This window comes from Indicator indicator, chromosome 6 (assembly GCF_027791375.1).
Source record: "Indicator indicator isolate 239-I01 chromosome 6, UM_Iind_1.1, whole genome shotgun sequence".
NCBI lineage: Eukaryota > Metazoa > Chordata > Aves > Piciformes > Indicatoridae > Indicator > Indicator indicator.
In genome coordinates, this window is record NC_072015.1 from 8,901,635 (window position 1) to 8,918,581 (window position 16,947).

The 16,947-nt window shown below is 43.4% G+C and overlaps 1 protein-coding gene across 1 annotated transcript in view; it reads left to right on the forward strand.

Moving 5' to 3' along the window:
• PHACTR1 (phosphatase and actin regulator 1) overlaps window positions 1-3,745 on the forward strand; it is a 326,072-nt gene extending 322,327 nt beyond the window's left edge. Inside the window, exons 12-14 of the mRNA XM_054381958.1 lie at window positions 1,705-1,845; window positions 3,459-3,535; window positions 3,649-3,745. Of these exons, the coding sequence (XP_054237933.1) occupies window positions 1,705-1,845; window positions 3,459-3,535; window positions 3,649-3,745 (315 nt within the window). The remainder of the gene's footprint in view (window positions 1-1,704; window positions 1,846-3,458; window positions 3,536-3,648) is intronic.
• Window positions 3,746-16,947: the final 13,202 nt, after the last annotated feature.

Here is a 16,947-nt window from a genome sequence, read left to right on the forward strand (position 1 = left end):
CTGTCTTTGCAATATTCAGAAGTTTCATAGTTGTTCTGCTTGAAACCAGATAATTTACCCTCAAATGGCTTTAGAGACAACACATGAACTGCCAAGCTGCAACCTGACTGATGCTGACTGTCTTATGCAAGGGCATTATGTGGCACAGCATAGAGTTGTGCTCCTAGTTACACTCGTCCTCTGATTTCTCTGCCTTTGGTGTGTGCAACATGTGAGGGCTGCAGCCAGAGGGTAGAAACGGATTCCTTTCGTCCTGAGCATCATACAGGCAGGGCGCTAGTGCAGCCCTGCAGACTACATGAGGTGTTTGGTCAAACATGCTCAGGGCTATCAGTGTAAGGAGAGAGGCCCACTGTCACCTCCCATCACAACTATCTTTTCTAAAATGAGAAGAGGCAACCATCCACATCAAGAACAAGCACACAGGGATCTGAAAAAAAAAAATATGCAGAATGGGGCTATTTACATTCGCACCCAAATGCTGGAGAAAGTTTTTCACCCTCTGCTTATCATCCTCATTGTTTTGAATCCTAATTCTTGCTGGAAAATGAAATGCAGGGAACTTAAGATTTTTAATTTGGGAGTAAGGTGGAATTGAATAACTTGGCAGAATAGACTCTCACGCATTTTATTAAATGTTTAGACCTTTCACTCTTCTCAAGGGTGATGTACTGCAAAACACAACCATTGCTAGGGAGTGGGAACAGCATCAAATACTATGTAGCTTATTGTCAGCAGGATGCTATTTTCCTGGTGTATCACAATTACAAATATTTCACCCCAATAGTGGAAGTTTGTCAGCTAAGGGACAGCCATCTGTCCACATACATGTAGCACTTTCTTCAGAAGCCGTTGTGCTGTTGATGCTAACTGGGATGTTGTGCATACAAGGAGAATCGATCCCTAAAATCAGTTCCTGTCCCCAGCCATATCACTGGCTGTACAATCCATGGACTACCAGCACTCTACTGTTTCTTATTTGAGAGGAGGGTTTTGATCTGTGGCTTCCTATTCTGCTGTGAAACATGAAAGAAATGCTTTGGAACAATGAAGATGCTTTCTTGACATGATTCAATCCACCCCTGCAATTTTTTTTTTTGCTGGTAGCATACAGTGTAAACTGTTAAAAGTCAAATATGCTGTGACACAAAATAGAACTGCAGTGAAAAGTTCAGTGAGCACCAGTCATCATCCTTCCTGCCTTTTCTGAAGGTAAGGACAAGTCTGCAGAGTATCAGGATGGTAAGACATTTGTCACCTTTTACACATTCAGCCTTTGCTTGACTCTTCCTAGGCAGCACAGAAGTGCACACGGCAGCACACAGTTGGGGAGCATAGAGCCCGTGCAGGGAGTTTTAAAGCCAAGTTACGATTGTCATCTCTTCTGAGACACTGGTGCACTAGGAGACTTTCTTGCTTTATATCTCATTTCTACCAGGGCTGATCAGCCTCAGCCAGGGATTAGCATTTCCAGCCACAGCTGCTTCCCAAACAACAGTGAGCTGCTCCAGCAGCAAGGTGGGATGGTATCCACGGTGCTATAACAAGAGGTTATCACCCAAAAAAGGTCGATAAAAACAACCATTCTGGGAATATCTGAACCCTCCTGTTACCATAATGATGGTTGTAGTAAAATAAATTCCCAAGCAGCACTGTGGAGGGAAGAAGTGAAGTCCTGATGTCTTTTTCCACTCCTTCCTGCAGCTGAGTCAAAGACCCACAGTAGAAGAGCTACGCGAAAGGAAGATCCTCATCCGCTTCAGTGACTACGTGGAAGTGGCAGATGCGCAGGACTATGACAGGAGGGCAGACAAACCCTGGACACGACTCACCGCTGCCGACAAAGTAAGTGGAGCAATTTCGAACCAGCCATGACTTCAATAGCTAGAGCATGTCATGGTGAACAACATCTCACAGGTCCCACAGGTCCCACTAGTGTCAAGAGAAAACCTCCACCTGATGTCCCTTTCCCACACATGGTGATTTCTTTCCATTCACAAGGTTTGTCGTTTGAGTCATAAATCTTTGGCAAGAAGACTCCTGCATGTGTGGAAACCAGGAGCAAGTTTAGCAGACTATTTAAACAAAGAAGAGAGAGTATCAGGCATTTGAGGAAAAGTCTTGTTGACAGCCCTGTTTGTTGGTTGTTGACCTTGCCACATAATGCTGCCATCTAAGAGCTCCTCCAAGACCTAGCAGAGCAATATGACAGCAGCTCTTGCCAGTATTGCTGTGCCACAATGGTGCAAATACGGCAGCAGGCCAAATAACTGGCTCTGTCTCTCCAAAGCCAGATGACATCTCTCTATTGTGTTACAAGAGGAGCCTTAACTTGGGATTTCTGCCCCATTCCACTAAACTGAGATCACATAATCCCTGCAGATACAGAAAAGCCATACACTGGGTATTGAACATGCTGTCCTCTGAGCACCAAGTGGTGTCTCTGATGTCAGCACTGGTGGCAGAGGGTTTAAATTGATGGCAAATTGTATCAGTTAGATCCTGAGGGTTTTAATGTTGTCTCAGGAAGAAGACTTAAACATTTTCTGGCCACTCTAAGAAAAGAGGACTATGACTTTGATCGGTGACTGCCATGCTTTGGACACCCTATGATGGCTATGTTGTTTTAAAGATTCTGAGGTACCTGTTTCCTGCTGTGGGACTCATACAGTGATGGAGACCATGTTGACCAGTGTTTCAACACCAGGAGCAGGATTCCTGGCCATGCCACTCATTTATGGTGCTCTTGGTTTTATTCACTGAGGAAAGGGCAGCCTGTTCTTCTTGTATAATCTAAACAAGGACTTACAAGTCTTACTTTTGATACCACTGTTTTTCTCCTGACAGAGGGATTTTTTAGTTTGGCTTTGGGTAAGTTAATATAGCATAAACTTATCTGAAAAAATAAAAAGAAGCTTCCTCCAGGCTGCCCACAGACCATAATGTATTGGGTTAAATTAGGTTTTTCCATTTTACCTCACCACATTGGACAAGATCTTAGTCAACTAACTTAGTTATATTCTCCAATTGGTAGATGAGGGAGGGAATAAATCTCAAAGAGGTTCTGAAGCCTTTGAGAGATCTCTCTCTGAAGCCAAATCCCTCCACACCACCCTATTTTATTCTTCAATATTTCCAGTCACCTCTGGTTTTCTATTCCTCATGCTTACGTTGATTTGGATTTTGTACCTGAAAGTGTTTTCATATCTGTGTTTCTGTGTGTCTTCAAATTGAGCCATTCCGCTGATGCATTTTTCTCTTCCCTTTATGCACCTTAGAACATGTTTATCTCTGTTCCTTTTCACATTTTAAAGTATTTTTAATGCTTTTCTTTCTCTCTGATGTTATCTCTGTCTCTGATAATGTTATCTGTCTGCTTTAGCTTTAATATACTATTTTGAGAACAAAGTGAGCTTGTTTTGGTCTCCATCATTTATACATTTATTTGTCCTTTGCAGGCAGCCATTCGGAAAGAGCTTAATGAATTTAAAAGCACTGAAATGGAAGTTCATGAATTAAGCAGGCATCTAACAAGGTAAGCTGAGATTCATTTTTCTAAGACTATCAAATAACACTATTGTTCTACAGAAAAAAAAAAAATCCAGCAGCTGTTTCTCCAACACCCACTGAATGCACCATGAGGTCTAGACAACGTTTAGAGCTAGAGGCTGTGAAAGAAACTCACGTAGACAAACCTGTGCTGCCTCCTTATGTGGCGATGTGCAGGCACGTGCTGGCTGTTTAATGAAGTGGAGCCTACTCTCATTTTGTTTTATAAATCATCATGCTCTAGCTGCATGTCTGTTCTTCCGATATTGAAAGTAAATAGCATTGGTGCCTGAAGGAAGACAGAACGTTGAGCCAATACATAACAAAGTATGGTTGGACTCAATGATTATCTTAATGGTTGGACTCAATGATCTTAATGGTCTTTTCCAACCAAAATGATTCTATGATTCCAAGCTATGACTGAGTGTCACTGCATGTCCCACACACAGATCTGTCCTGTCTTCCACATCCAGCCATAAGCGATGCAGTGGGGAAATAGCAAGACTGGCATTGTAAGAGAGGCATGCTTTTTTTTTTATACTTTTAGGTACTTTTTTAATTCATAAGGTATGAATAGATTATTTACAACCCCAAACTAACAACTCTCCTCTGGAACAGGCTAGGTCTGAGACACAGCAGGAGGTCAGGGCATGGCCCCTTGCACAGCCTGTGCCAAGTCTGCTCTGGTTTTGATGCTGAGCTGAACTCTGGATATTTCAGCTGAGGTCAGGCCTTTGCAAACCAGCATTAACCTACACTTACTGTCAGATGCTGAAGACAAGCGTTAGGTATTGAAGACAAATGACAATGAGATCTGGTGCAGGAGTGGAGCCTGCCCTTGTATTACTACATTCACCAGCTAGGTGCTCATAAAAAACCACAGGTCATACTTTTAAGAAAAATACAGAAAAGCTTAAGGCAAAATTAATTTTGTATTATGGGATTTTTATGTGTATAAATTAATAATTACATTAAAATTCACCACATATATTATGCATATATTCCCTGGCAGTAAGAATTTCCCTTCTACTTCCTAGCATGTGCTAGGATGAATGCACAGGGCGTTGTAGTTTCGACATGCTGCTAGAGACAAGGCTGCTCTCTTCCAGTCACAAGGTCTGGCAGAAGCTTTAGGGTGTGCAGCTGGCCTAGATCTGCTGACACCAGTGACTGAGCCTTTGAGCAGTATTTGGCTCACTCCTCCAGGAGAGTGGTGACCAACTTAGAAAGGATGAAGCTGTTTTAAAGGGGGTGTTGCTACAAGATGTTGAGCTCTGTTGAGAACTCCAGTGATTTCCATGAGGCCTTTAGCATCCCACAAACATTGAGACTGGTTTTCCAGAAGTCTCTCCAGCTGCTTGATTTTTCATAAGATTTCTAGGCAGTATTATGCTTCTCTTCCAGTGCTGGGTTGAGCAGTGACCCTCAGAGGTGACTCAGTTTGTATTTGAAAGCCATTAAGTGCCTCTGAGTCACTAAAGCTGGCCCAGGCATACTCAGAACTATAGCTAATATGACAGAAATTGGAACGAGGGTTTGTCTGAAGTTCAGCAGGATGTGCTGGTAAGACAAGTGGCTTCAGCAAATAGCCACTTGAAGGAAGCACACTTAAACAAGATAGTTTCTTTAAACAAACTTAGATAAATCACCATTATAAAATCATTAGCAAGGTAATGAACTATTCATGTCATTAACCAGTGGCATGAGCTGAGCAAAGATGTGTAGATTTACTAGTGGGACACATTAATGAAATCATAATAGAGTGAAAGATCAAAGCTGATAAAAAAAACTACCTTTGCAGAGCTGACAAAGCCAGGCCTTCTGGCACAGGGCATGCTTGCAGAAAGGGTAGTCATTCTAACTCTGCTTGCCTCATTAGCCTTCGACATCAAGGAATGGCCATACTTGAACTGAATATAAAGCATAAGGTTTGTCTAAGGCAGACAATTCTGGGGGGATCAGGTCTAGTGGGGTCTGAAAGAGGCCCACCTGAATGGAAATAACTCACTCAGGGATATGATAGGATGGACCCAAAGCAAATTAATGTCTTTGGCAGGTTTTGGTACAAACCAGTTATGCCTATAAATTACGAGCCTGGCAAGGACCAAGGCAATGTTCTGGGTCTGCAGTACCAGCATAGCTGATGTCAGTGCTGCAGAAATCAAGCTGCCCAATTCTGTCACTGTAGCAATTAGTTCTTCAGAGTCTTTTTATGTACAATATGCACATGAGGATATTATCTTACCATTTCTCTTTTTTTTTTTCCCTTGGGTTTTTAGGTTTCATAGACCATAGCAGTTTGATTCTACCTGACTACTATGCCATCTTCAAAACATAACTAAAAGGAACCATAAGTGCTGGTGTTATTCACTTCCCTGTTACGTACAATGTAATCTTCTGAACTGCCTTTTTAAAAAACAAGAGAGTAGAAAATAAATATGAAAAAAAAAAACGAAAATTGTATTTACATGTGATGGGTACTGCAGCATCATCAGACCTGCTAGTTCAAACTTCAGTAAGAGAAAATACCCCTGGTGGGAATCGTGCCAAGACTTGGCTTCTATGTATAAGACTTCCCTGGCATGTGGATTTGCCATACATGTTCAAGCCCAGCTGGTGGTGCGTCCATTTTGTCTTCAGGCACCCGTCATGTTGACAAGCCTCTGTCATCAACTCTAGGGAGCCCCAAGATGGTGTTCAGGGAATCACTGGCCTGGGTGAAGTCTCTGAAAGATGAGCACCTACAACACTAAGGCACTTCTACCAAACACTCCTTTCAGACTGTGAACACCTTATAAGGACAGTGAAGAAGCAGAAGTACTCTACGGGTCAGCCCATCTGTGACCATCACCTGACTAGAAAGGCATTTCTTCCATGGAGAAGGCTATGGCCAGTCCACAGGCATTGCACATCTCCCAAGTAGAAACAGGCATCACCTGTTTCAACACTACTCCCTCCAGAAGGCTGATTCAGTTCTATCAACCATTAATTTTTCATCTTGAAATTTCAAGTATTTTCTAAACCCAGCTGTGAACCCATCAGCAGTAAGCGACAAGACTGCTGAGGACAAGGAAGCAAAACCCATCTCTTCATGGTCACTGCATGGCATTTGTTCAGCTTGTAGTTTGTTTTTACACCCAAGCCTCATGGTGTGTGAGAGCTGATGCACACCTGGCAGCAGGAAAGGCTGTGATTCTCAGCTGCTCTGTGGAGGGAGAGGAACTGGGGAGGGAGACTAACATGAAAAGAGGAACGGTTCATTGAGGACTATCTGACCTCTCTCTATCAACTGTTTCAAGAACTGATCCTAAAATACTGAGAAGAGCATGACAGACTGTGTTACCTAGTGTAACAAAAGGAGACTGGTGCATTGGTATGAGTGGGACATGTCAGCAGTACCCACAGGTGAGGCATAAGGATGGCAGTTAACAGGTGCTCTGGTTTGGGTTTAGTTTGTTTTTATTACAGTGGTTTAACACACAGACCGACCACGTAGAGCTCAGAGAGCTGGTCACTCTGGGCCTGGTATACCTGCCAACTTAAATGTGTGTGCTTAACACTAGGGAAGCATGCAAACAGCCCCACTGCACTTAAGACCATGTCTGACAGGCTTAATTAAAGGTGAATCCAGTGAAGTGCTTTTCTGAACCTAGGCCAGCACCTTCCAGAATCAAGTCCTTAACTTTTGTGACACCAGCTATATAGGACACACATAGTCTAGGATTCCTTTCCAGCCCTAACAGGAAACTATTATGCCATAGTTTGGGTCAGTGGCCCAAAGCACTGTAGCAACATTACTGTAACAAGTTCCAGATTATTACTTCAGGACACTTTTTTTCTTCCATAACAGCTATTTTGCTTTGACAATGTGAACAGAGAGGCCAAAGTTTTTTACTACAGTGTTATTTCCGTTATTACTCCTTTTTCTTTCTGTCTTCCATGTATCTACCAACTCTTCTGTGCTCCCTCTCTACCTCCCTTGATGCTATACTAACATTGCCCTTCACTGACTGCAGGACCAGAAGCCTCTCCCCATGTGAGCATTTAATGGCCAATGCTGCATAGTGCCAACACTCCTGCATCTTCTCAGGCCTCCGTCTCATTCCTCTGGTGGCAGGAGTAAAGCAGAAGAACCTGGGTGCAGCCTGTGGAGTTGCTCTAGCATCCAGCCTACCCAAACATTGGCAGTGAGGCTAATGCACTTCATTTATGCTTAGAAGTGGTACTGAACACCTCACACATTTGTTGTCCATCAGAGACAAGCAAACTTGTTTCATTGCCATCTGTGGCCAGCTCTGCACCGCTGTGGATTATAAGATATTAAAAATACAATTGGCTCTTGTAGGATGGAAGATGTTACAAAAGGAAAGTAAAAGCCAGCTGGTTTCTGGTGCCTCTGCATTTCACAGACTGGGTAATGCTTTCTGAAGAACCACAGTGCATCACCAGCTCACAGCTGCTTTACATACAGGTTCATCAGTGGTGAAAGCCTTTAATGTCCAATTATCAGCTTAGCACAGCAAGGACAGAGCACTCATGTGCTAGGCAGGAATACACTGCTTTGGGGTTACTGTCATTAGAACCTGGGGTTCATGGGTTTAAAATTCATTCACATACACATGCATGTGTAACAAGACTGCATCAAAGATTTAAAAAGGGAAAGCAAAATTCTAGGATTTAACTATGTGGTATTAGGCAAGGGCTCTGCCACAGAGCTGTTTGGAGGTGTAACAAGCCCTCATGTTCTCAGTATGGACCCCACATCTGCCCGGGCACCGTTAGCTTAGAGATTCAGTGTGAAAGGGAAGGAGCAGCAGTGACAGAAATCACAGGACCCAGTAGGCTGGTAGGAGAGAAAGGCAAGAGGTTTTGTGTTGGTTATTTTTTTCCATTTTATGATTAAAATGAAGAGGAAGGAGGTGAAAGCAGCAGATGGCTGCTGTCAGCCTGCTGGTGGTGCTAGAGGCCCCAGGGGAATGAGTAGTCTGTGGGAAATGTCGCTATGGGTACCACTACTGTCCCTCATGGGCATGGACTCCAGCAGTGCCCACACCTGCCAGTCCTGTAGCCTAAACCCTTGGGCACTGGTTGAGACATGTAACAGCCCAGTCCTGGGTGACTGGGCCAGACACCCAGCAACCACCCTGCCTTCATCTAGGCAGGCCCAAGGCAAGGCCCTATTGACAACTTAGCAAGTTTTTGTGCTCTGCCCGTCTCAGGGTTCAGGCTGTCCCTGGGGCAGCTACATAGAGCAATGCTTTTTTTCTTTTATTTCTCTTTTAAATTACATTAACTCCTGGCTGAGCAGACACCAGGAGACAGTGAAGGAACTGCCATATTTCTCCCAAATTGCAGGTAGAGCTTATTACTGAAAAGGGGAAGTGGGAGGAGAAAGAAGCCATCTAAAGCATTTGGCACTGTAATAAGCATCGCAGAACTAGCACATCATCTGGTTTAGCCTCAGCTGCTCAGAGCATGTGGAAACTCACCCTTTGGAGAGGCATTCTTCACCAGCTCTTCAGTGTCTGAACACTGCAGCAGACCCTGTTTGCACAGCCATCTCTGGCATCCATGAGAAGTCATGAGCAGACTGGCGAACAGCTAGTCCTGGTTTTAAAACTATTTTCTTGAGCACTTGCCTTCTAATCTGCAAAAGCCATCTCTAGCATGGCAAAGAGTTGTGATTCTGTTGGAGGTGGGGAAAAAATAATGCAACAACAGTTGATTTCCCCCCCTTCAACCTGGGTTATTTGTAGGACATAAAGATGATGGCCTTCCTGCTAAGACTCTGTTAACATTGCAGTTAACACCAGTCATCCTCATTCATATTAGGAGAAGATTAATAGAAGCAATAAAGGAATTATATCAGGTTTATAGAATAGAAAGATCAGCGCAGGAAAAAAAATGGCTATTCCAATGATCCATCTCCAGGGCTGATAGTGGAGATAATATTCTAGAGCCATGAAAGAAAAACATTTTGGTTATAATCTACTGACTCTTGAGGGGTTATTCATACTTAAAACATGCAAGCACTGTGCCTATGGAAAGATGAAGTGGAAATCTGTGGGGCTGGGGAGCTGGCATGGATGGAAAAGCAATTCCAAAAATTCTAGACAAAATTTTTGATTGTTTGAAAAAAAAGATGATGGTTTGAGGAAACACAATGGTGTCATCACCTTCCCACACTCTATAGCAGTGGGCTGTTGGGACCTGGTGCTGTATTGATGACTTCATCAGGAAGGTCAGTGGTGTGGCCTTTCCCCACCCTGTGCCCTGCTCGTGGGATACTTGGAAGATGATGAAGCTTCAGGCTGCAGGTTTGCTAGGACAAAGTTCAGACTCAGAGAGGTTTTTGTGTCTAGACAATTGATCGTGTGCACTCTAGACATTATCAGCAGAGAAGGAAGTGGGGGGAAGAATATAAAAGACTTTTAACTCTTTTATGTTAAACTGAAACTATTTAGTGAACTCATTACACAAGTAATACCTAATACCTTTACATGTAATGAGAGCACTTTTGTCATCACTGGAACTAGTCACCAAACTCACCCTTCGTTACTTCTTCAGTGCCATCCGTACAGTGGGAACACTTACAAACCAGCTGAGGGGAGCGCTTCTGACATGCCTAGCAAAAGCTTGCACTCAAAGACACATGAATGGGGGCTCCCCAATGTGCCTGCAAATAAAACCACTTTGTATAAATAGCTATGGAAGATGACTAGGTTAATAAAAAAAATCAGGAGCGAAAAGGGGGACAAATTAATTTTTTCCCAGGTGTTCAGTCTGCTTGAGCTTGAAACAAGTTCTGTAAACAAAGAAGAGGTGACGGGCACGTTACCTGCGTTCCCGTGCGTCCCAGTTACTCTTGCACCAGTTGCATTTTCCAGTTGATATCCAAGTGTATGTACATAGTTTGTCTTTGTATAGGAGTGAGTGTGGTGGCTGTCAATCATGTGCTCTTCCAGTATTGTAATTTAACAGATTATGGCTGTATGAAAATGATGTAAATAACTAGAAAAAAAAATTAAACTTAATCTCCATGTCCTAGTTTTTGTACATACTGAAACTGCATGGTATTTAAATTATTGTTTGTCTCTGATGTATGCAGTTTCTTAAAAAAAATTAATTTAAAAAAAAAACAAAACATTCCCATGTCTGTGTGTTTTGTCACCATCTGTGCCAGTGACTGACAGCGTAACAATCAGCACAGTGAGGATACCAGCGCTCCTGCTGCCAGCCAGACTCAGCAGGAGGCAGTGGCACCATGCGTGCCTGTGGCATACCCACACCCTGGCAGCTGCATGACACCAGCACATGCCCATGGCATGCCCACACCTCAGCAGGGAGCAAAGCAGAAGCCCCAAGACTTACCAGCAAAGATCAATGGGATGTTGTGTCAGCTAAGCCACTCACACCATCTCAGCGATGGTGTGCAAAGGAAGATGACTGCTACCTCTGCTACTGAAGTTGTACCTAACACCTGGCCAGTAAAGAACAAACCAGTCTGCACTAGACACACACCCACAAACACAACCAAAACCCACCTCTCATCACAACGTAGTTGGTACAGGGTACACTCACTCACATGCCTACTGCCAGAGTCAACATAGAATCAGAGAATCATTTTGGTTGGAAAAGACCCCTTTGACTCCAACCATTATCTAAATCTAATATGTCTCATGCTATACTATGTCCCTCAGCATCAGATCTGAGTCTTTAAACACCTCTAGGGATGGGGGTTCAACCACCTTCCTGGGGAGTCTTTTCCAGTGTTTAAGAACCTTTTCAGTGAAGAAGGTTCTAAATATACAACGTGAACCTTCTCAGCTGCAACTTGAGGCCACTTCCTCTCATCCTATCATTTGCTACTTGGGAGAAGAGACCAACACCCACCTTGCTACAGCCTCCTTTCATGTAGTTGTAGAGCGAAAGGTCTTCCCTCGGCCTCCTTTTCTCCAGGCTGAACAAAGCCCAGTTCTCTCAGCTGCTCCTCACAAGACTTGTTCTCTAGACCCTTTAACAGCTTCATTGCCCTTCTCTGCACTCACCCAGCAACTCAATGACTTTCTTGTTGTGGGGGCCCCAAAACTGAACACAGTACTTGAAGTGTGGCCTCATCAGCGATGCATATAATAGGGGGACAATCACTTCCCTGGTCCTGCTGGCCACACTATTCCTGATATGGGCCAGGGTGCTGTTGACCTTGGCCACCTGAGCACACATGGGCTTATGTTCAGCCAGCTGTTAATCAACACCCCCAGATCTTTCTCTGCTGGGCAGCTTTCAAGCCACTCTTCCCCATGCATGCAGCATTGCGTGGGGTGGTTGTGACCCAAAAGCAGGACCCAGCACATGCAGCATTTGCCAACTCTATGCTCCATTCACTATTCAGTCTTTGTCCTGTATGCAACAACCCGTGGTTAGAGAGAATGGCACCAAGTAGTGCTCCTGCTGTTCAGCAGAAGTCATCCCTGCACATCCAGATACAGTTATACCACCACTTCATCTTTTTTTTTTTTTTTTTTTGCCTTTCCTTTTCCTTGAGTATCTTCAGTGGTTGCACAGCATTTTACACTGTGACAATCTGCTCTTTCTGTGTAGTTAAAAGTGGAGAGAGAAAACCCTTCACAAGAACAGGTAGCGTCAAAGAGTCTCACAAGGCTTCTGCAGAAAGTACAAAAGGTAACAGCTCTGCTTAAGATGTTTAGTTTTCATAATTGATGATGCGAAAAATTCTGACCCCCCCCCCAAAGACACAACTGACACCCAGCACCTTCACTGTAACTGGCAGGTAGGAGCTGTCCTCTAAGGCACACAGAGATTTCCAATTACACAAAATGGGCAGGTCCACATATTTCAACTGAGCAAATTCTGCTCCTTTCCAGTGCTGATACAGAGACACAATATAATCAAAACTCTGGAACTGGGCTTTTTTTGTTTGTTTCCATTTCAATAGGCTTCCAGTGACCTCCCTACAGTCCTTGTGTTTATTTGCATGTATTTACATTCTGACAGCCACCACCTTTGTGCTATCCAGTGAGGACTGGAGAGCAAAATGAAGTAAAAGAAATCCTAGTGTTTTACTGAAGATCCCCTTCCCCTGCAACTAACTATGGTTTCCATCAGAGCATTAGATAGTGTTTTGGTTACATACAGTGACTCCTCTCTGGAGAGAAAGGACTGCTTGAGGAGAGTACTGGACCAAATTAAGCTTGTATTTTTTTTTTTCATTTGCAAAGCCCATAAGATGTTTGGCAGGGGAAAACTTGAGGGGGAAGCTTTCACTATCCAAAGCAGATGCTTTAGTGCTGTTCCTATTGCCTCTGGAGACAAAGAAATTAACCCCCAAAAAAAGCCCAACCAGCCAAACAAACCAACCAAAAAACCCAAACCAAACCCAATGCTCTTAGCAGCTAGTTTTATATGACCAAACAAGCATGCAGCAAGTGGTTACATACTCAGCCAAAGAGAAATAATGTAAAGAAAGACAAAATACCTCATTTTCAAGCTTCTCAGGAAAAATGATCATCATATGACTTGTTATCAAATGACACATTGATAACAGAAAATAGCAGAGGTAACCCCTTACCCATGGATTTCCATTAAAGACTCCAGATTTCCCGCTGATTACAATCACTGGAGGCACAGACCAAGGCCTCCAAAATGGTGGACTCTGCTCTAGGTTGGGACTCGAAAGATACCTTGTTTCAGCCTCATCCTGATCATCACATCCTGGGGACTGTGAAAGCTCATATTTTGATGTTGTGTCTGAACTAAAACACTACATTTAACTTTGCAGCCATCACAAAACATTAACCATAAGTTAATATCAGATTCATACTTTCAGTTGTTTGGGAATTCACTAAGTTTTCTGCATAAACTGTTACACACTGAAATCTTGGAAATGGATCCACGGAGATACAAAGAAATGTCTCTTACCAGATGGGCAAGGGAAGCATGCAGTTAAATCACTCTCTGTGCTCTAGAGAGCTTCCCTCCTTCAGCATAGCCCAGAAGAAATAATGCACTCCATTAAAGAAACACTCACTCCTGTCTTTTCTTTGAACATGAAACTAAAAAAGCTGCACATGAACTTCAGCTGTCATTGAAGTGGAGCAGCATTTGGGGATCCATCTCACATACAATTAAATGCTTAAGTTGCTCATGTGGAAACAAAGATTTTTCACTGTGAGTGGCACCAAGTACTGGCTCATGTTGCCCCGGGAGGCTGTGGAGTCTCCCTCCTTCGAAACAGTCAAAAGATGTTTGGACACAGTCCTTGTTCTAGGTAGCCCAGCTTGTGCATGGGTGTCACATTATGGGTACCTGAAGTCTGCCTCTCTCACAGTCCACGAATTTTACTGGAACTCTTTGACAAAATTAACATTCACCTCTCTTTTTCCAGTGCTCCAATAAGGACTTGCACTGACTTGCACTGACTATTGCAAATCTTTGCAATAGCTCCAATATAAACAGAAATGCAGCAAAAGTTAAGCCATATATTGAAGATGCAATTCTTACCAAGAAGGGTGTCCCTGTCTTCGGTTCAGGAAAAGGACTGCATTTGTCCCTACTTTTCCCTCCCATCTGCTGCTGTACCTCGTCTTACTGGCCCTGCACCTCTTGTGCTGGTGCCAGTACCGCTGCATCCCACTGGTACGGTGCCCCTGTAACCACAAGATGTTCCTCTCATGGATTTTATACCCTAGTCTCAGCTGTCCCTGCTTCTAGGTGACATTTAGTATGATTTGGGAGGGAGTTGAGTAACATATTCATACCTGTTTAGCATGTACTCATCTTGGTCCATTAGCATACTAAGGGGTGTGAACTTCGTCCTGGGTTTACCTCGCCCACTCGCACAAGCTGTTGTGGGTGAAGGCTTAGCCGGTGGGCAGATGGGAGTCACCTGACCCCAGGTGGGACGTACAGGATCAGGTTTATCTCAGCCCCTTTCCTGCCTTTATTTAAGGGGAGCGGTTCTGGCTTGGGTCTCTTGCTTCCTGCTTTTGTGTCTTCGGTTGCCTTGCCAGAGATCTGCTGACCACATGGTTGGACCTGCTGCTATGTGGTTCGACCTACCTCCAGAGAAAACCATCCTCATCTGGGGGAATCCGTGGCCATCCGTGATTAGGTTGTACATATATCTTCCCTTATTTTCTCTGTATATTCCTTCTTCCTTAGTACCTGTTATTTTTGTTAAAAAATACTTTTTTATATTCCAAGTCTGCATAAGTTGTTTTGTCTACCCCTTTTCTTTCCCCTATTTTTTCCAATGTGGAGGAGGAGGGAGGGAGGGAGAAGAGGAAGAGGGGGGTAATCTAAAATCTATCCCAGGAGGTTTTGCCCTGTAGCCTTTAAACAGCAACACAAGCTCCTCTCCCCCAACAGAGATGGGCAGGACCAAAATAAAACCTCTGAAGTTGAGATAAAGAGTTTTACTGGAAATGATACAATGCACAATTGTCTATCTGCAGGAAAATGGAACAAAAATGAAGCAGAAGCAGCAGCAGCAGCAGTCAACAATAAAATGGTTCCCCAAACATGTGAAGCCAGCACAGTGGAAAAAGACCAACACCCCAAAAACCAAAAACCAGAAGCAGCAACTGGAACAGGAAAGCTTTTGTTAAAATCTGAACTTCAAGCCCCATGATACATTGCTCCAGCCAGCACTTTCATTTTGAAACTGGCATGATAGCAGCATGGTACTGAATATCAGCAGCACATTCAACTCAACCCATGACAACTTTAATATTAAAATTGCAGTTAATTAGGCAAAGGTCTTTGCTTGGGCACTGTGGCACTGATTTGAGGTTGGGTTTTTAGCCTGTTTTAGCCTTGCTTCATCAGTTTCAGCTGAAGCAAGGCCATTTTACTATCATAAGACTCCCTCCTCCGTTTTTTTTGGCATGACAGCTTCACGGATTGTCATTTAACACAAACACCTGCTATAAATGACCTTGGTCCCAAAGCGTACTCAATCAGCTTGCCTTCTGTCCCATGGTAAGCTAGGCAGTTATCCCACAATGGGGTTGGACCAGGTGACCTCTGGAGGTCCCTGATAGCCTCAACCCTTCTGTGATTCTGTGAAAGTAGATCTGTCTCTCATCTGAGCAGCTCTGAGGCCACTGATGGACAAAGGCTTTTGTAGATAAAAACTAAACCAAAACCACTTTAGAGCCATCAGTCAGTGATTGGAGGAATGTGCACTGGCAACTCTGCAAGCAATAACACTAGCTGGCAGTTCTAATCCTGATTCAGTGCATCTCTCTTTGTAATTGATTCCATCTCAGGGCTGAAATTGCTAAATACCTCCAGTCCCATCAGTGCTTGTCTTTTTAACAACTAAGCAATCAGCTATGTAAAGGTCTGAATAACGCATACATACTTTCATGGGGTTTGTGAATAGGCTGAGCAGCCAAGGGAAAGATGTTCAAAGGGGTCATCATTGTATCTGTGGCCATTGTTTGAGAAACTTGTGCACAGTGTGTTACAGAAAGGCAGTGCTGTTCTTCATAGAACGTATATGCTCTTTCCTACCCACATTACCCAGCTCTTGTGCCCATGCTAGGAAAACAAGCTCATGTCTGAAGTGAACTAAACAGATTACACCATTATGCAAGCACAGCAACAGCTTTCAAAGCAAACACAAGCATGCTTTTTATGAGCTGAGTAAACTCGGGTATTTCATGAACACTAACAGCAGCCTCTCAAAATCCAGCACAGATAACCTGCATCATAGAATTGTTTAGGCTGGAAAAGACCTTTTGGATCAAATCCAGCCATCAACATAGCACTAGTAACTCACCAGCTTTTTTAGGTGTAATCTGATCTGAGTCCCAAGCTTCCCTAGTTTAAAACAAAAGTTGAATTCCTAAAGCATTTTGAGTCTGCACTACACTGAGTGCAAGTTAAACACACTCCTTCAAGTCACATACCAGCTAAACAAACATCTTTATATACAATTCCCTGGTCTACACAAGATGTAGAAATAGAATTTTACACTTCAAAAAAAGATCAGTTCTCCAGCAGATCTCTATGGCTAATGAGACTACTTTTACTTACACCATAAACGGCATTTTTGTATTATTTTGAAATCTAAACCAAACAAGTACCAAATGCTTGCTCTGAACCAAGCATTCTGCAGAGGCATTGTTTATTACTGGCCTGTGATTCTGCATTGTACTGACTCGTCCCACTGATTTTCCCCCGTACCTGCCCAAAGTTACATTTTAGGATAGGACAGATCCACCTTTGTAGAGTATCTTCCATGATGAACAAAGAAAGAGGTATTGCCACAGTAAGCTGGCTGACAGATAAAAAGAATTTTAAGACACTTTAAAAAATATGTCACCTCTGGTCATTGTGATATCCTCAAACCTCACACTTGTGATGCCTCTT